Source organism: Puccinia triticina, chromosome 12A (assembly GCF_026914185.1).
Source record: "Puccinia triticina chromosome 12A, complete sequence".
In the NCBI taxonomy this organism is placed as follows: Eukaryota; Fungi; Basidiomycota; class Pucciniomycetes; order Pucciniales; family Pucciniaceae; genus Puccinia; species Puccinia triticina.
Window position 1 is genome coordinate 5,443,632 of NC_070569.1, and position 20,548 is coordinate 5,464,179.

A 20,548-nucleotide genomic window follows, 5' to 3' on the forward strand; every position below is an offset into this window, starting at 1 on the left:
ATGTCTAGCCGACAAGACACCCCAGAGAACCCAAAGGACTTCGAGATACATGAAGTTGGCAACAATACTCCTTCCATCCCAACAGGCGCCATCCAACAATCTGCTCGAAAAAGGACTATCATTATTACTCCGGGCTTTATTCCAACTCAATCTTACTCCAGGCGAGCCCTCAAAAGCAATGTCCCACCCAAGCCTAAGACTTGAACTTTGACTGCAGGCTCAGCTTTGAATGACCAGTCCTCTCAGGTAAGTCAGTTTTAATTTGAATTGTGACTGGCAGTTGAATTATGCAATAATTTACTAATGTTGTATTTATTTCTCAATGGAATTCAGGAGCAGATCAGTTCAACCCAAGAATCCGCTGAGCCTGTCACGTCAGATAGATTGTACAATGTCCTGAAAGACTTGGATGAAGAGAACGCCAAGGCCGCAGCACGCTCAATGGATGCCAAGGCCAAGAAGAAGCTTGGCCCTTGCAAGGACGGCACTGATAGTGTCCTCCTATATTTCTCACAGGTGGAGAACACTACGACTTACGCTTGTTCCTGGTGTCCAAAAGTGGTGAAGGCTTCAAATTCTTCTTATTACAACCTTAAGATTCATTGCGATGGATCTAACATAAAACAAAAGATTCAAGCGGCTTGTAACGGCCGACATAAAGCGATTAAAGCTGGTGCTAAACTGCCTCCAACTGCTGCTCAGACTGATGCCAAAGATAAAACAGAGGCAAGCAAGAAAACTGGTAACACAATTGCCGCATACACGACCAAGGGGTGCTTTGACAACAACACATTCAATAAAATTATGGTATTCTGGCTCATCCAACACTTGCTCCCATGGATTTGCTTTGAAGACCAAACCCTTTGAATAACGTTTGACTACCTTAATTCTCACACCAGGCTAAACTCGCAAACCTGGGCAGCAAAAACCGCACATAGTCTTTATCTTTCTCTTCAGTGGGGGTTTTTGGCGGATATCATGGTTAGTTCAAACTTGAATCCTAGTCCCAAGTAACTTGATCAATGAACTGACTACGATTCTGAATTTTTTAGGCGTCTGAATCAAAGCTTAGTTTGGTTTCCAATGTGTGGACAACCAAGGGCGGACACAAAGCTTTTTTGGGCATATCTGTCTGCTACATTACAAAAGATTGGGAGTATTGTTTCCAACACTTGTCAATCAAGTACATTTCTTGGAACCACAATGGCAAGTTTCTTGCAGCACCGTTTTCCAGGGTTCTCACTAAGAACAAACTTCATGACAAGATAAGTAATCATATTACTCTCGGTTCTTGGCTCTCTTTTCACTAAGCTTACTTTATCTTGTTTTTTGTTTGGTTTACATCCTTGCGAATACGACAGACTCGGGCTCCAATAACTTTAAAATGGTTAAGGAGCTATGCAATTTGATTGAGCAGCACGACGGAACAATCTGGGATCCTTCAGTGAACCATCTTCAATGTTTTTGCCATGTTATTGCTCTCGTTTGCGGCGCCGGCCTCGCAGCAATAAAGCTATCCACCTCCGAAGGCCCAAAATCAAGAAAACCTGACAGCTTACCAGTCCTTGAAACTATCACCAAAGAAGGAGAGATGATCGATGATGGGGTTCAGGTTTCCAAAGACAAGGTTCAATCAGATTTGGATGAAGGGTCTGTGAACGATTCTGAAGACGATTCCAAGGCCACAGTTCCTGTTAAGACTAAGGCCCCGTTTGGCTGCCGCGTTATACGTCATAAATGGTCGAATTTATGACGCGCGACCCCCGGGGGTTTCAAAGTTTTGGTGGCAACGGGGGGCGAACTTTGGGTCGCGGCGTCATAAATTCAACCATTTATGATGTATACCGCGGCAGCCAAACGGGGCCTAAAGGAAAGTATGCTGATAGTGGTATCGGATTGACTTTGAAAAAGGTTAGTATTAGTTGGCTATATCCTGTATCACACATGTTGCACTGTACAGAATCTGGAATCCATGATGCTACAACTCTGATTACAGCTCAACAAGAGGTGTTGAGGATGGGAAAAAATAGTAGAAAGATAGGGACAGCTTGGGCTGTCCCAGGAATGTAAACAATTTAAAAAATGGTTCAGAGGCTCATGAGGGAGATTGATTCTAAAAAAGTCCCCACCAAAAGTCATAATCACCAGGGGAGTTTACTAGGCACTTGTTTACGAGTGCCATTGCATATGTGCTTGCAGAGAGCTGGTCCAAAGTTGGTTGTATTGTGGTTGTATGATATGTGCATATGATAACGCAAGGCAACCTGAACCAAAATGGAATCACACTCAAAGATTCATATAACACTTTGGCAAAAGGAATATTGAAACATTGGTGAAAACAAGCTGCACTCAATGAAATACCTATTTGAATGTAGATCATCAAAGTTTATCGGGTACAATGCCCAACTGATCGTAGAGCAATATATCCATATCCAGGTTATGTAGGATATCTTTTTTTATGCTTTTCACTTGAAATATTGCCCGAGTATGTACAATAACAAGGGCCCTCATCCAGACAAATAAAAAGTTTTTAGTTAGATATCCACAAAATATTGCAGTCTATCCAAAGTAATCACAAATTTGGTTTTGTTGTGTTGCACAAAACACATCATCAATAGCGCAAAAAAACACACCAACAGGCTGACCTTATAAAATCTGCTAGGCTCGGGACACACATACTGTTGCATGTGTTTCAAGCTTGCTGCATGAAAAACCAGATTGAAGAGATGGATTTTCCTTCTCCAAACGTAAGATGATGGAATTGATATCTCACCAGAACTTTGTGCATCTCCACCTACATACATTCTGAACTATTTTTATGGTTATACACTGCCAGGGGAAACCCAAACATTGATGTTGGTTCATGTGGGCAATAAAACATTTGACACTGTCCTGGTTTCTGATTCCACCTCGCTTCGCAGTTTGATTTCTCTTTGACATTATTTGACAGGAATTAATAACAAATTATTTGACAGGAATTAATAACAAACGTACTATGTCTCGGTCAATTTATAATACCTTTGCACCCCAACTCTTCATTTCCCTTCACTGAACTTCCCCAACAGGCATTCCTACAACGCGGAAGGAATCGAGTTCATGTGTGGTCCGCACCAAGGTTACAGTTTGGGGATCTCAGTCAATTGGAAAGTGAATTCCTTGGCCCATTACTAGGCCCGATCGGAAGCTGCTCAACGCCAATAACCAAAACCGGAATTGAGAACAACGAGCCATCTACCATCAAATTAAGAGCCTTTCTTTTCAGAAGAAACCGTGCAGCTCCTCAACTGAGGGGTTGCGTATTCAGTCTGGCTCAAAACAAGCAGCTTGTTCTGACGGCTTTCAGGCATGTGCAGGTCGATCTCTCCCCAATCTGGAATTATCAACCATCCGTCTTTTTCAATATTCCCCACACAGTTTCCAGAAACCAACCCACTCCCGATCTAGAAAACAATCAATCCTTTCAGACAACCGTCCAGGGATGCCAAACAACTTTGAAAGATCATCAACTCACGGCTCTGCAGTTTTTGGAGATGAATGAATCTACAGATGAAAACAGGATTTCGAACTTGTGGAACCACCCCGGCAAACTTGTGACAAAAAAAATCTCACACTACAAGAAAATGAAACGTTTACGTGTCGAGGATCAATTCTTGCGGACGACATGGGTTTGGGGAAAACATTAACCACCCTGGCATTTGTTTTATCAACCAGCGAAGCGGCCAGAAGTTTCCAGACCAGAAATATCGAACACCAGTCAGTTCAATCTGCGGCAACACTCGTTATTTGTCTCTTGGCGACCTTGTCCAACTGGAAAAACGAGATTGGAATCCACTTTAACAAGGGAGCTATACCCTACCAGGTCTTCCATGGGAGAGATCGAGGAGAGATTACGCGGGAAGCTCTAGTGTCATCTTTGGTTGTTTTGACAACTTACGAGATGGTTGGACCGACTGGAAACCCGCTACATACTAATCAGATCACAATTGAGTTGTTGGATATATGTTGGTTAAGAATTGTATTAGACGAAGCTCAGTAAGTTTCAAAACAATTCTCTATCTAATGGGTGTCAAAAAAAAATCCTGACTGTAAAAATTTGCAGTATGATTAGGAATCCAACTGCTAACCAAACAGTGAACATTCAGAAGCTGAAAACCAAGTTCTGCTTATGCCTCACTGGAACACCAATGCAGAATCGACTGACCGACCTCCAAAGCTTAATCACCCTCCTCAAGATTTCGCCATGGGATAAGGAATGGATCTGGAAGCAGCACCTCATCCCAGGAGTTAATGTTGGTGCAAGGGACGCAACTCAGACTTTGAACCGACTGATGGAGACCATTTGCTTGAGGAGGACAAAAGATGTTCTCTTGAATCTTCCTCAAAAGATAGAAAGAGGGATTGTGGTCAGAATGGATGCACCCTGGGAGGAAATCTCATGGGAATTTCATGAAACTTTTGTTCGGCTCTTTGGAAGACTTCGGGAATCTGGACAACTATGGGATTTGTCAGAATTCTTCAGACAGCTTACAATGATTCGACAATTCTGCAATCATCCAGTTTTTGCAATTTCAAATATCCAAATCCCTTGGACTCCACGATGGCAAGACTCCGGAAAACTGGTCCATCTTATGGAGAGCCTGAAGATTTTCTTGGCTGGTGATCGGGGAATTCCAAGACCCAAAGCTGTTGTATTTTCCAGCTTTGTTTCTTATCTCGAAATGTAAGCTATTTTTATATTTTCTCATGGATTGAAAAGATAATGGTCCATGGGTTTTATTCTTGAAAGAATTGAAAAGGTTCTCTCCGAAAGCAATATTTCTACAACAAAGGTGGAAGGGAGCTTGAGCATCAGAGAGCGTGATGAAAACCTTACTCAATTCCAATCAGATCCAAACTGTAACATCCTTCTGGGTTCAATTCAAGCAGCAGGGGTAGGGATTGATTTGAGGTGTGCTCAAAATGTATATCTTATGGTAAGTGTAAAAACTAAATTACAAAAAATTGTGTGATCTGATTTGGAATCTATATTTGAAAGGAACCCGCTTGGAATCCTGCAATGGAGGCTCAAGCTGTGGATCGTCTCTATCGTCTGGGGCAAGTTCATGAGGTCCATGTCTACCAATACTATGTACAAGGCACCCTGGAAATGAATATCCACCAGGTACAGAGGAGAAAAGGGGAATTGGCCTTGTACGTATTTCAATGATGTTCAGATAGGAATTTTTGAATTGATCTCTTTTTGGTTGGTGGGATTTGTTTTGATCGTTAGGCTAAGTGTACCATCACATGGGAATGAGGATTATGAATGTGCACAGTTGTTGATGAGTGAAATGACAAGTGCAAGTGTTATGGGGGGATGACTCACACAAAAAATTTTTCAACAATAGCAATTTGGAAAAATTGACTTCTGGCTTTGCATTGAGAAGTTTTTGTTCCAACTCAGACAAAGTAGCAACGTATTCAGGAGCATAGCAGTTTTTGGGTAAATTTCTCGGAACATCTTTGAATGGCAAATTCGAGCTAGACGCTTGGGAGTATTCTCGTTTGTGTTCCAGGTTGTAGGCTTTTACAAATTGTTGTCCTTTTGTATTTGTCATTTTGTTGATGTGAATGTTGTCCAACTGTGAGGCAAGCGTGCTGAACTTGGCCAAACGCCAAGGCAAGGGGATTTTGATGGCCTTTGTCTTGGAGGCTGACTCCGTCTCAGAAGAGCATTTGATGTCATCGAAAAGCTGCATCTCGGTTATTGAGATGGCCAGTTTTGAAAGAGTCTCCTGTCTGTGGTTTTGAAGCTGTATATGAACAAGAAAGATAAGGTTAAATAGAAATATGACCTTTTTCCCACAGAAAAACTCACTCGTAAGCGGAATTTCGACCTTTTTTCTGATCTCTTCTTTTTATCTCTGCTTTGAGGACAAAACCAACCCAATCGGAGACCATCCTTTTGTCCAAGAAACCAACGGTGCAGAATTCCAATGTGTAAAACTGTGTCTGAAGATTGGGCCGGATCAATGTAGAAAACCTTAAAAGCACCAAGTTTGTTTGCGTTCTGCCAATGTTTGAGGATGAATTTCGACAGTAGTTGGTTCCACTGGAATTCCCATGGTTGATCCCAGGCAAATGTCCAACCGGGAAACTTTGATTGGTTGAGGTCTTGGAGATAGATCGTCCTATAGATCGGTGGAATTTATTCAGTCACCTTCAAAGCTTCTGTGGGTGTAATAGTGTCAATTGGGTGTAGTAGAATAGAATCTGGTAATTCAGAGGCGGTATGAAGGTTGGCATCAGAGGGAGTGTTCTTCCATTCGTCAGATGGGATTTTCAGATTGAGTTGAAACAGGGTCCGAGTGAAAGAATAGATACTACGACTCAGGGGGGAATTTGAGCTGGGGAGGATTGTTGAGTAAAGTGAGTTGAGTTTACGGCCTCCAATAGGGGGCTTATGTTCAAAGTATGTTCCTCGAGACAATTTCATGATGATGGTTCTATGATGTTGGTGGGAAATAGTCTTTCGAGTTGAGGGGGGTGGGGAGGTTGGGGATTTGTCCTTAAATGCTTTCGACTGTGAGGACTTGAAGCTGGTAGCACATTGTTTGGGTACTATAGAGAAAGAGGCTTTGGAGGATACAATAAATTGAAAGGGAGCCTCTCATCACGTAATTCCATGCATGAAGGGGATCATTTTGATCGGAAAGGGTCCAAATATGTGGTTGAACAGCCTGGGGGGAAGGGGACGGTGGGTCCCCCCAAACGTACGCCCGTACATTTTTGTAACACATGTATGTAATGACAAGTCTGGCCGTGGGGATGAAAATGGATGGATTTTGATTTGAATTGGAGCATTTTTTGTGAAAACTGTTTACCAAAACGTACGCACGTACGTTTGGGTAGACAAGACTATCAATTTTTGACAGCTTAACCAAGTAAACAGAAAAAACTAGTCGGCAAACCAGGTCAATTTGACTTCAGAATTCAAAAAAACACAAATAGAAAACATGTATCTGATTGAATAGGGATAGTTCACTACAGGATGTTCCAACACCGGTGAGAAATCAATGCTTGTGATTGGTTGACAGAGGACGAAAACCAATATTAACCGTTTTTTGAACAGATGACAGTCTCTTATTCAATTTATTGATCGGACTGAGTTGGGGAAGTTTCAAAACATAATATCTGAGTCTGAGGGTAAAGTAGAAATATAGGAGGCATCCAGTGACAGCAGTAAAGGGAATAAAGAATTTTATTGTGTGAGATTGGTTGTAATAATCTGAAATCAATCCATGTGTTACGGTCTTCAGTTGAGGTTGAATTAGCAGTACATCCCCTATTGCAAAAATAATATTAATTTGATCTTTAAGGGTCAAAACTAACTTCTGAATGTATCCTCACTTAAAATAAAATGTCAAGACTCACATTTTGATAGTCACTTTTCCGAACCACTGATTTGTGGACAAGCTAGCCAGAGATTGAGACGCGGATAACAGGGCCTTGGAAATTGAAATGGATATGGGATCAGAAACATAAACAGGAGAATGATTGGGTTTAATTCCATACCTCGTCCAAACTTTCTCCTGCGAGCATCCCAGCATGCCTTCACATTTGGAACAGCTGATAGAGGAATTTGGAGGTCCTGTGCGCCACTATCCAACTTTCCTTGCATGACAATGTGTCCTTCCCAGTTTTGAGCATCACCTTTGTTGGTCTTGGATAAGTTATCGTGAAGAGGAGCGGGTTCAAGCGCTTCCAAGGTTTCATCCACCCAAGCCTGCTGATCTTGGAGCCATTTTAACTGAAGGGGAGTAAATGTTATAGTAGAATACATGTTTTTATTTGGCACGGTTGGGAATGAAGTGGTCTTGGGGATGATTCATTAACCTCAATCAGGCACTCTATTTATCTCAAGGAAATCATTTCAACCATGAACACATTTGGGACCTGGGTGCTAATTTCCAGGGACCAGTACCCTGAATCTTGATGAGGTATTTTTGCCTCTTTTTGAATCCAAAACATAATCAAGGATTTACAATGGAAATTTCATTTGAAAACCCTGACCAAACATTTGATAAACTGATGTCTTGCAGGGAAGATACATCAAAATTACTAAACCCCAAACACCCCAGAGCAGATGATCATTCCAGTTTCAAGGCATCATGATATTTTGGTTCCAAATATTCTATTATACTAAATTACACAGTTCAACAAAACACATGCTTGCATTTCTCTTACGTGTTTCTCAAAAAAGTGATACAATGTAACAAGTTGTGTCATCTCCCCAGGGATAATCAATGTAACCGATTTGAATATAAAAAAGTGTTATCAATTGAAATCTGAATCTCAACTTTCCCTTTAAGCTTCATTCTCCCAATCATCTTATTTATTGACTGTGAAATCGCCTCTCCATTCAAACACCACCATGTCATATAAACAGACGTATGTCTGTCATTGTGAATACTACTCGTGTAATACGGCAAACCATGAAGTGGACGGAATAGGAATAGTTCCTGGAAGGGTATTATCAAGGCAGGTTTATCAACAGCACCAAGCTAAGGAAGGCCAGAGGTTCGCAAGGGAAGGACAGGCAATTATTGATTTCCAAACAGTGGAAAATTTCCCAAGCCAAGTAAGGTGAAGTGCAGACCATATGGCTTCATTTGTTACCAGTGATTTGCTGATAATAAAATATGTTAGTCGGTTCCAACAACATCGAATTCAGATACAAGAGTTATGCAAAATCCAATTTTCTTAGAGGAAAAATTTTGCAAGCAGGTGATGATGCAGATGGCTAAGTCTGTATTCCATGGTAAAATGAGTAAAGATGCTGCCAAATCGTTTCTCAAATCAGCAGGCGATAATGTTTTACTTCTTGCAAAAATCTGGAGCTTGCTACATGGAATCACAATAGATCCAACCCCCATTGTAAAGCAAATTCCAATCACAAGGGATTCAGCTTTTCACTGACTTGGCCTTCAACCTCATCTGATCAGTCAGTTATGTTGCAAAAAATGCTTTGCACTCTATCCAATAAATTCTAAGCAGGAAAAATGTACAGAACTCTTTCTTTCAAAGTATCAGACATTTCAGAAGTGGACCAAATCTCAGGGTTCCGTCCCCCGTTGTGATCAAGATCTCTGGTGTATTGATTCACATGGTCAGAACAAAGCTATACAAACTTTCAATTACATGGCTATCAAATATTGGCTTAAGGATCAACTCTTAAACAAGAAATTTGAGACCTTGCTAGATTCTAGTTTGAATGCAGTTAACATGACTCCCGATCAGGCTATGGAAGATGTTTGGCATGGAAGAGTCTGGCAAGAATTTGCTAATGATGACACGGGATCAGGAATATTCACCCAAATCTCTGGAAATCTTGTCTTCAGCCTTTATCTTGACTGGTTCAATGCTGAAGGAACTTCAAATCTTGGAAAAAAAAAACTCAATAGGTGCAATTACCTTGGTCTGCCTGAACCTTCCACCAACTGAACGCTACAAAGTTGAAAACATATACCTTTTTGGGATTATTCCTGGCCCAAAAGAGCCAAGGCTTGAAGAGATCAACCATCTTCTCAGGCCTTTGGTCGAAGAGCTTAAAATATTTTGGTCAACTGGTCATTTCTTCAAATCAACAGCCTCTCATCCAAACGGCCGTATTATCAGAGTTGCCATATTTCCGCTCATTGCTGACCTTCCAGCCATTCGGAAGACAGCTGGTTTTGGAAGCCACAAAGCAACTCTATTCTGCTCATTTTGCCTTTTGGACAGGAAACAAATTGAAGAAACCAATATCTCTAAGTTTCCGCCTCGTAATCATGCCAATCACCTTTAACATGCATCTGAATGGTTGGGAACAGCAAACCGCTCTGAAAGAGATGCTTTGGTGAAACAGAATGGGGCACGTTGGAGTGTGCTTAATGAACTCCAATACTGGAAGCCTGTTGAATTCTGCTCCATTGAGTTGATGCATGCACTAATTCTTGGTGATCTAAAGGACCATAGTATGCGTTTCTTCTCATTACCAACAGTTGGTAAAATGCTTCAAAAGATGCAAGAGAAGGACGAAGAGCGGCAGAACGATAAATCTTACACTGATCTACCATACACAGAAAAACACGGTCCAAAACCAAAGGACTACCTAAACAAGGGCAAGGGCAAGAGAAAACGTGATACAAGTGAGGAGATCTCAACCAACAACAGACCAAACAAACGTATCTTCAAGCTCAATACAGATGCACCCACCAGCTCACGTACTGCAGCCAAGGAATCAAGTTCTAGTCAAACCAAAACATCATCCAGCTCAATTTCCAAAAGTGGAAGATCAGCCAACTCAGAAACAATTTCTACTCACTCCTACAAACTTCGGCGCAGGAAGCAAACCTTGTATGAAATGAGTGAACATCACTCAACTGGCTCTGAAGATGGGTCTTCTGATGATAGCAATAAAACTGCTAAGGGGGTCCAGAGAACTTCTTTGGTAGAGAAGGAACCTGGGGAACAGAAAAATACGCCCAAACTAACTCCAGAAGAGCTTGATGTTGTGAGGAGAACAATCATGCACACCAATGTGCCTTCTTGGATTGATCGTGTGCCACGTAATTTGGGTGCAGCTACCCATGGATCATTGAAGGCTGCTGAATGGTTGATATTGTACAAAGTATATTATCCTATTCATTGATACCGCTATGGACAAGACCTGACACTGGAATTGAAGATCATGAAGAGAAATCACAAGTTTCCTCCCTCCTTCAATCAACCACCTTGTTAGCCAAAATTACCCAATTTCTGACTCTTCCCAAGATTAAACCACGTGATCTAGGGGGGCTAGATTCACTTTTATTGAGCTATCGTAAATGCTTGCAGTATAACTGGCCCAAAGAACCCACAACACCCAACCTGCACCTGACACAACATTACTCTGATGTTATCCGGAGATTTGGTCCACCTCGATCTACCGCTGCATGGGCCCAAGAAAGGGTGAATGGAATTCTGCAGAAGCTCCCAACTAATCATCACCCTGGTGAGTGCTTTGAAATTTCTTACGTTTGGCAAGAAAATATGCATTCTAACTTATAATTTTTCAGAACAAATTCCAAAGACATTGATGAAACAATGGCATATCAATTCAAGCTTTCAACTCCTCCTGAATAGCGAAAAACAACATCAAAATTGTGCTGGTGCTGAATCCACAAGCAAAAACAAGGCCACTGAATTTGAGCTTGATAAGCCACTCTTCACAAAATGGAAACGTGCAGTTTTGGGTAAAGCATCCTCAAGGGGGAATCTGGGAAACAATCAACCCAACCTGAGCCCAAATGTTGATTTTGCTGATGGCTTTGAAATCAATGGGAAACACTTCACCACATCTATTAAACATAAAGGAAATGGAATGGTGGAGTTTTTCTTGGGCCCTGACCAAAGGTTTGGCGAAATAGAGAAGATTTTTGTATCAGCACAAACACCTGAAAAAACCTGGGTTATTGTAAAACCTTTCAAGGAGATACAAAGGACTGAAGATCCATACCAAGAATATCCGGATCTTAACTGCCGTTTGGTTCAAACTGATCACGAGTTTGTGGCAATTGTCAGCACTGAGGCAATAATAGGGCATGTTGCAACACTCAAGCATCAACGCGGCACATTTGGAATTTTGGTGGAAACAATGAGTGCTGTAGGATTAGGAACATCAGTAAGCAAATATCAAACCTTATAGCCTTGATACAATAATAAGTCTGAATTCTTTGATATTCCATGTAGGGTTGGGAGAGCCTTGGAGATACGTAGAAAAATGGTGTGCTTGAAAGGGGGGTTCCAAATAGTCATCTGTCTCTCTTCAAAGGGAAGCCACAATATATCGTATTTTAATGAGATTACATATCTAAGAATGCAGTGTTGTTGCACATTTTTCCAAGTCAAATTTGTTCAATATCAGGATGGCATTTGTACTTGTACCCACACTGTTTCCCCCCAGTTCCCCACAAAATGATTCTCATTGCTTTATCCTTTGCCTGTTTCTCCAAAAAGCCAGAGTTTGAGATTAAGAGTTCTTTATACTAGCTTTCTCTTTCTAGTCATGCAAAACCATCAAACCGATAACCCTACTGGATCAAATGATGATGAAATAGTTCAAAGGGTCCCAGCTGAAGAAAACTCTATTAATGCTTCCCAAGGAGCTTTGTCCAAAGATGAAGATACAATTTCCTCTGTTCTTTGTGATCTACTTCCTAAGTTCCAAAATCAGGCAAGCTCAACCCCAATGGAAACTGACCAAAGCGGAACAGCTCATGGTTGGTTAGATATGTTTATTCCATTTGAATTCAAGTGCTTATAGGTGATTTGTTAACTGCTGCCAGGAGAACCTTCAAATACGAGCAAACCAGCACCACTTCCCAAAGAGCCAAGACTATCCGCCAAGTTTCTTGCGACACAAGCGCGTTTGGATAGGTCTGAAGCTGAGGGTGCCTCTGAGAGAAAACGAGCCAAACGTTGAGTGAGGGGAATGGCTCAGAAGAATACAACTGTTGAGCATTACGATGCATACCCACGGAATGTTCAATTCTTCATCAAGTATTTTCTTGGTAGTCCAGACAAGCCCCAAGATTATCCTCCTCCGCCATCAGAACAGGAGAAGGATGCACGCTACTGGATCAAAAGACGCTCTGAATTAATTATGAAGAAACTCGATGATGTTCGCCAAGCTCTTTCTGAAAAAACAGTTGCGGAACAGGATTACTTTGTTTCCCGTGCCGAATCTGAAATCCGGAAAAAAATGCAACTGCCAGCATTCACTCCTGCTCGTCAATCAAGTGAACTTTGAGGCAGTAGGGCTATCTCTGCGCAAACTAAGGGGGACGTTGAGAGGGAATTGGCTCTAGCTGGAATATCAAGGATGACTTTTGATTGGACGGTTAACTCAAAGGAAGAATCTCCGTGGAACTCCGCAGTTGTCGAAGTAATGGGACGGAAATCGGTGGAATGGCTTTGTTTGTCAGTTCAAATAACCGAGGAGAAGGCCATCCAAGCCCCTGCCATCATTAACCGCTGGCTCCAGGGTAAATGTCGTGAAATCCAGAAGTATCGTAGCATTGATGTTAACACCTACACCACCCAGAAGAAGGCGAAGTTAACTCAAGCACAGTATACCAGATGGCGCAAAAAAGTGAGTTTATTTCTTCAAAATGAACTATCTGGGAGATAGGAAGCTGAATTGAAATGTTCTGTGGTGGTCTGATTTACTTTTAAGATTCGTGAAAACAGACGCTCAATGGCTGAAAAGCTTTATCCTGAGAATCATCAGTTACTGGTGGTGCTTTCAGAGAAGGATGTTGGGTCCGATATTGAAGACGCTCCCAATTCCGCGAACCCGGTTCAAAGTATTCCCGATTGGAGGAGCGACTCACTCACTAGCATCTTGCACTACTTTGACCGGATGGTGATTGCTCAAGCTCAGCACCATAAAACCAAATCAGTCAATGACGAAGTCTATGGACGTTCAAGCTCAACTTTTTCTCGAACAAAGGGGATCAACCAAGTTCCACGCAATTTGCCTGTCGACTCATACAGTAAGACTTGGTGGGATGGTTTGTCTAAATTCGAGCGAGATACGGTATTGGAAGTTCCTACCCTTGGTCTGAAGGATATAGAAAAGGCTCTAGAGAAGATGATGTCAAAAAGCCTTCCCCGCACTGGAACCGGACCGTCCCAAGGATCAAGCAAACAACCGACTTTATCTGCAACGCCGGCAAACCCAAACACCGGCTCAACTCCTGCTCAACCTGGTCCAAGTGGAGCTGGCTCGATGCATGTAGATTAGCTTGTAATTCTTTCTATTATGTTTTATTTATCGGTGAGGATGATTTTTATAAGACATAAGCGGAACCAATGGTTTTTCCCCCAATATTCACTCCTATTCACTTTCCCAATTGAGCTATAAATTGTGTTACCAGTTTATTAGGATTATATGGTGTTTTTGACTGATCTTACAACATGATTTTTCCCTGATTCACATGATCTTGTTTTGAACCAAAACGTACGCGCGTACGTTTGGTTAACAGAATTTATGTAATGTGAAAAATTTGTTGGAATTTGAGTTCTGACATGAGAGTAGTACACACATGAAATTCATGTGGCACTGGAACCAAACGTACGCGCGTACGTTTTGGTAGACATGTATATGTATTGCTGAATCCCTGGTTATCCCGGAATTCTGATGGACTTGTCCAAGACTTCCAACCTATCTAACACTGCCTCAGGAATTGTTTTGAACCAATGAATGCAAAGGTCCTTATCACCTCCTGCATACAATTTTTTAAGGCATGTGCACCTTTTGGTGTATAAGATGTGGTATCCAAGATTAGCTCTTCTGGCAATGCCAGAAAAAAATTCCCGCTAACAAAGTCAGAAAAAAGTGAGCCTGTGTTTTAAAGTTCAACCAACTGTTGGAAAATGGATTATATCATCTGGAGCAAAGCGCACATCATCTTAGATCCATCATGTTTATCCTTTCATGCCCAAACAAAACGTCATTACTCATAGGAAAAAGGATAGATTATGGGTGCACAAAGGAAAAAAATTGAATTAACTGCTGCGCATTCAAAACATTTGGAAAGTGTTCCAATTTTCATAAATACAGCCCCCCCTGTGCTCCTCTCCTCCCCTTCCAACCAAATTCGAAAATTTTCATTTCTTCCCATCCAAGAAAACTGTTCCAGCCAACCCACGTTCCTCCACCAACCAACCAAACCAGAAGATCCGAACATGAGTGACTCATCATCAAGTAGTGGAAGCTCTGCCGATGAACAGAAAATTCTAGATACTCTACCTCACATTGCAGCTGGGACTCCTCCCCCATGTATAATTCTTATCATTAACGCTTGACCAATGAACACGTCCTGACTATCCTATTTTGTTTACACAGCCCTAGATTCCCTTGAGAAGAATTTCCCTGGTTCCACCTTGTCGCTTCCTCCAGCACATCCAGCCCCTTCATTTCAAGAATTTGCCATGAACGCCAGTGGCGGTTACTCATCCGCCCAACTCAGCCCCAATGAACCAATCCTGAACACTGAAATTCAACAGATCACGGAAGAAGATTTTAACCGCACAATGACTGCTGCCAAGCAGGCTACGAAAACGCTTTCGAGTCTAAAACTACCAAAGAGTATGAAGGAGATTGTTAATTCACTTGAAAAGAAAATTCTTAGTACCAAGCGAAGTGAGTCACAAATATGCACACTGTATATTGTATAATAAGTAATTCACCAAAATAACACAAAAAACTTTGATTTCAGCATGGGAAGAGACTGGAACTCTTGCCGATGAAGAAGATATCAAGATCCATCAAATACCTGTTAAGGGTTCCTCACCTTCAACCACCCAAGCTTCGAAAAAGCCCCAAAAGAAAAGGGAAAAGAAGAAATCTTCCCTCAAGCCAGTCAATTTGTTAAACAAGAAGAACAGTTCCTCTAAATTAACAATCAACAATACACCCTTAGCGCCCTTTGTCATGTTGCAGACTGCTTCTTCTGGTGACGGAGTACCGGAATCCATATTGCCAAGCAAGAAACAAACGAACACGGACCAGGGTGATCAAGCAGCTCCTACCCCGGATCTCAACCCCCAGTTAAAGCCAGTCCAATCAACATTGTCTTCAACTGGCCAAGTCGTGGCCTCAACCAATTTCCCACCTCAGACCTGCCCTCTGCCGACTCAGACTACGGTTTCAACTGCGAGCCCCCCAGTTCCTAGACCCAACGAAAACCCAGATAGCAATCGCTCTTTTCCTGACCCAATGGACACCCCTCAGGTGGAGGATCCACAAAATCAAGATCCTTCAAATCGAACTCCAAATGTCAGTCATGAATTAGTTCCAGTTGCGGCGCAATGTACCAGTTCTAGCAACCATCCACCCAGCGCCAATCACGATAACCATACTTCTCAGTTTGGAAACATCAACATTACCATTATCAAGTCACTCGATGTACGAATAAAGGTGATCAAGATCCACCAGGAGGTCGATGGAATCAAACCAAACTGGCAGAAGTATCTGAACACGTGGACTTCTCTGACAACCTTGGCCAGCTTTCGCGTGCAATCGATTGAAAATGTTGAACCCCACAACCCCGACTTCAATTTTGGACGGACTTCCTGCTCCTACGCATTGTGGATCAAGAACATCAGTTCTTTTGGTGAGTTTTCTCTTTTAAATCTGATGTCTGCCAAAACCTAACACTTGCTTTATTCATCCATTATCAGCCAAGGACTTTTTAGGTCCATCAACCAATGAGCAATGGAACTGTCCCGACATCATCAACTTCCCACTCCTCTCAACTTTTGCAAATCCCGACCTTCCACCACACCAATTTATTTCAACTTCACATCCGGAGTCAACTCTTGTCCGATTTCTATACCGACTCCAGAACCCTCCATCTTCTGTCACCTTGGAATGGGCAAAAATAGTAGCCGCCTCGATCAAACTTGTGGCTGATGGTTTGTACCAGCCTCCACCACCAACAATTGCCGAAGATGAAGATGAGATTGTCCAGGGAGTGCAGGTTTTGCTTCACCTAGATCAGATGAAGAATTCGATTTCTAGCTTTGATGCGACAGACGAGAAAACCACTGATACCGGATCCGAAATTATCGCTCGCTCCCACTCTGTCGATGTTCTGCACGAATTTCAAAACTTGATAATTGATGTTTACATGGGTTATGTTATCTTGCAAACCCATGCCCTCAGCGACCCACCCCAAAGTGCTGCTCAGAAGAAAAGCAAAAAATGTGCCACTCAATCCTCCTCTGAAAAACCTGGTAATTCTTCATCAGTAGCTCAAATTGAGAAGAATTCGTCTAACCTAGCCCAACTCAAGGAGGAATCGTCAAAGCAGCTCCAATATATACAGGGAAGACATAACTTCCAACCACTTGTGTACTTTCTACTTGGAGGTGTACGCGGACTTTTTATTACCTCAAAAAACTATCGGACAGCCCCAGTTTCACAATGTATGTCTTTCATTCAGGCAATGGCACTGATCAGTCAACACTCAAAGACCCCTCGCACACCTCAAGAGCCCATCTGGAAGAACCTTTCTGCCTATATCGTTCAGCTCTTCCAACCAGCCTTTCAAACACCTCGCAAGATCATGCCACTTTCCAAAGCGCCTAACCGAACCCACCTTGCTGAAGCTATTGCCATGGATTTTCTCAATCTCTGGAGAGACAAGCAACCCAGTAGTCCATTTCTAATACCTCACTCAGATCAACATCTCACTGAGACATAGCTTACAATGAATTACTGCTTGTTAAACTGTTTCCTCCTTATTCTCTTGCATCTTGATGTTTTTCAGCGAAATCAATACTCCTTCAATCACCCTTGAGACTTCCAAAAACCTTCCATTTTCTTCCAGTGATACATTTATTCTTACCAGGTCAACGGGCATCTCAAGTTTGCTCAATTTAGTTTATAAAATGATCTGGAAATATGTGCACTGAGTTGACAAGTAATTTTTTCTGGACATTTTGTCTCCTTCGTTGAAATCCAGGTAATCTGGTTTTTCTGAACTACTCCTCAAGTTTGGTTTAGACAGCCGGTAAAATAAATACATGGATGTTCATTTCCAAAAACCACACCAGAGTCTGAGAGAATGAAGAAAAAGTTTTGAACTTTTAATCTTGTGGTACAAGACTCCAAATGTGTATAAAAATATTAAATCTTCAAAAATGTTAAGAAAATGAATCCATCAAAGCAAAACCTACAAAAACAACCAATCAAACCTTTTCTCCCCAATTCCAAAGAAAACCCAACATATTAAAAGCAGATGTGATTTTACCTACATAAAGAACAATGTAATTGTAAAATTTGTGTCATAAGATAGTACTTGCAAAAATTTAATCCATCTGTTTGCATACCCTATGTTGTAAATCTTGAGCAGGTTGGATTGTTAAAGATAACACCCAAATGATGATTTTTTAGTATTTCATCAACTTGCAGAACGTTTGATATTTCCAAAACTTCTATGCCAGAACTGGGGTAATGAGTTTCTTGTCTGTTTCAGTATTTCATAGAAGAAGTTTACTAGTTTGCATTTTCCAGGCTTTTGAATGAACAACAAAACATTATTTCTCAAATACAAGAAATGGTTGTCCTTAATGGCCTGCAATGATCAACCAATCAATTCAACTTTGACACACACGTAGCTGAATATCCTATTAAGCTGTAGGAGCTGTTTCAGCAAAATTAAGTTACATTTTTGAGCAGAAGAGGAGTGGCCAAAAACCGCAATAATACAAAATTTCAAGCTTGAAAAACACATTTTGCAGAAGTGAGTATTCAGAGCGCTAGGCAAGCATTCTAGAGAAAAGCGGAAGATACATTTTGAAGGTATCATTTTCTTACTTCTTTTCTTTTCTTTCTTTGCAAGTTTCCAATCATTGATTCCAATTTGAATCGCTTCGGAGGATCCTTCCTGAGACAGTATGAAGTTGATTCCGACCGACCCAAATCCTTAAAGCCATCAATCTTTCCCATCCCAATATTATTTGTCAGCTTTTGTATTATGATGGTAAAAAATCAAATCAGTAAAGTGTGGAAACTGACCTTCAACTTGAAAATTCCTGCTTCTTGAGTCAAACCATGGCCGCTGGACCCTTGAAACCAAATCCGGTCGCCACGTTCAAGCTTTTGGATGCTTCTTAACGTAGTTGGATTACCAGCAAATAGTTGAATGTTGAAATTCTGATAAAGTAAATTGAAACAAGGAAATTTCAATACTTAGTTTCTCCATGATTGCCTCAAAATGTGACTGACCTTTCCAAGGGCGAAATTCACAGCCTTCACGTAGCTCTTCCATTGGTTCCCACGATTCCAGCAAACCTTTGACACATAGACGTTTCCAATAACTCAAGCCTTCTCGATTTTGTTTTCAACTGAAGGATCTGTTGTGACTTGGGTCACAGTCTTCTCGGCTGCGGCTCTCTGCTGCGGAGGAGACATAGTCTCCTCCGCTGGAGCCACATCATCTGCATAGATCATCACCATTACCCATATCTCACCGAGTCCCCGAGCCACGTCTCCACAGGTTATGAGCCCTTAAGGTGTCTCGCTCCTGTTATTCCAGTTTATTTGCTGAAGAAAAAATTTATACCGACGCAGAATACCGGCTTTTGATCCTCCTCTTTCCCAACCTGAAGCAACATACCAGATTTTTTTTATTTTCGCTTAATTATTCACCTCTACATTCAATCTCTTCAAATATTTTCTCAACATCTGAATGGATCACCACCTGTACGGCGCTCACGGTCGAATTCGTCTATTCCTGGCGGACTTGCATGCCGTTCTTGGCAATTTCTCAGCTCCGATCCCCTGCGGGCCCGCTCCGACATTCAATCAGATTGGATTTCCCCAGAATTTGCACGGTGGTTTTCATCAACAGTCATCCCAGAGGCGACCAACTCTTCGTTCCCGGTCATGGAAGGAAGGGCACCCAAAAACGCATTCTCAGAGGTCTCGAAGTACTCGTCAGGTCCCGCCGTCCGCCCCTCCAGCAAGTCATTTCAATTTCAACAGCACTCCAGCCGCATGTACGGTCCAACGTCCCCCCAGTAGTCAACCAGTCTATATTCCAAGTCGCCGCGGAACACCGATGCCCCAAACCGTTGTGCGGAATTGTGACCAAACACAATTGGAATACCAGCAGCAGGTTATTGAAGATCCCTACAAACAAGATCAACGAGTGTTGGATGAGTCGAACTCAGCTTCTGGCAAAAAACCGGCTGTCAATGACAACGGCGATTTGATTGATGTCAATTTTTCATCTGTGCTCGGCGATCACCAAGAACCGGACGATCAGTCCGATTTGGACGTCGAACTAGGCCCAGAAAGTTTTCAGCCGATTCTCATACCCATGGCACCAGTAGATCTTGACACGGCTCCTTCCGCATTTGATGCCGAAAAAACAGAGGACACCATCACATATGATCTCGATATCGATGGCCGTTCCACTGTCGAAGCTCCCTCTGCTTCATATTCTGGCGATCACGATGCGCCCGATAGCGGCAACATCAATGAATCAGATATCACACTTGACTCCGGCCCCGCGGCTCAAGATATAGCTCGCTTTCAATTGATCCTGGCACCAGCAGTGTCATCAGACCCCAACATTACCTCTTTGGATAGGGAAGATGATGCCACCCTTCCCAATGATGGTCTCCTGTCGCCTAGACTTCTGCTGCTTCCACCGATTCGGACTCCTTTGGCTTCCAGACGGCCCGCGGAACAATTCCCTGACCACCAAAATGAAGATGCATCATTGCAACGTTGTAAACGCTGCGCTGCGCTAAAAAAAGCGGTCACTTAGCGCAGCGCAGCGGTCACATGGCTACGTCCCAGAGGCAAGTAGCGGAAGCTGTTGAAAAAACCGCTGCGCTACTCGCTACGCGCAGCGGTTGACCGCTACCCACCCAGGGCAATTAGCGATAGCGCAGCGGAAGTGGAAATCCGCTGCGCTATCCGCTAATTTAGCGGATAGCGGAATTTAACTGCATGTTAAACCTCTTT

At 42.2% G+C, this 20,548-nt stretch overlaps 2 protein-coding genes across 2 annotated transcripts; both read left to right on the top strand.

The window, feature by feature from the left end:
- On the top strand, nucleotides 1-204 carry PtA15_12A531 (uncharacterized protein; the record flags this gene model as incomplete). The annotated part of the gene is made up of 1 exon (XM_053162150.1): nucleotides 1-204. The coding sequence occupies one exon, from the start codon at nucleotides 1-3 to the stop codon at nucleotides 202-204; it is 204 nt and encodes a 67-aa protein (XP_053026096.1).
- Nucleotides 205-15,221: 15,017 nt separating this feature from the next.
- On the top strand, nucleotides 15,222-15,921 carry PtA15_12A532 (uncharacterized protein; the record flags this gene model as incomplete). The annotated part of the gene is made up of 3 exons (XM_053162151.1): nucleotides 15,222-15,230; nucleotides 15,296-15,844; nucleotides 15,907-15,921. 3 exons carry the CDS (start codon nucleotides 15,222-15,224, stop codon nucleotides 15,919-15,921), a joined length of 573 nt encoding a protein of 190 aa, XP_053026097.1.
- Nucleotides 15,922-20,548: the final 4,627 nt, after the last annotated feature.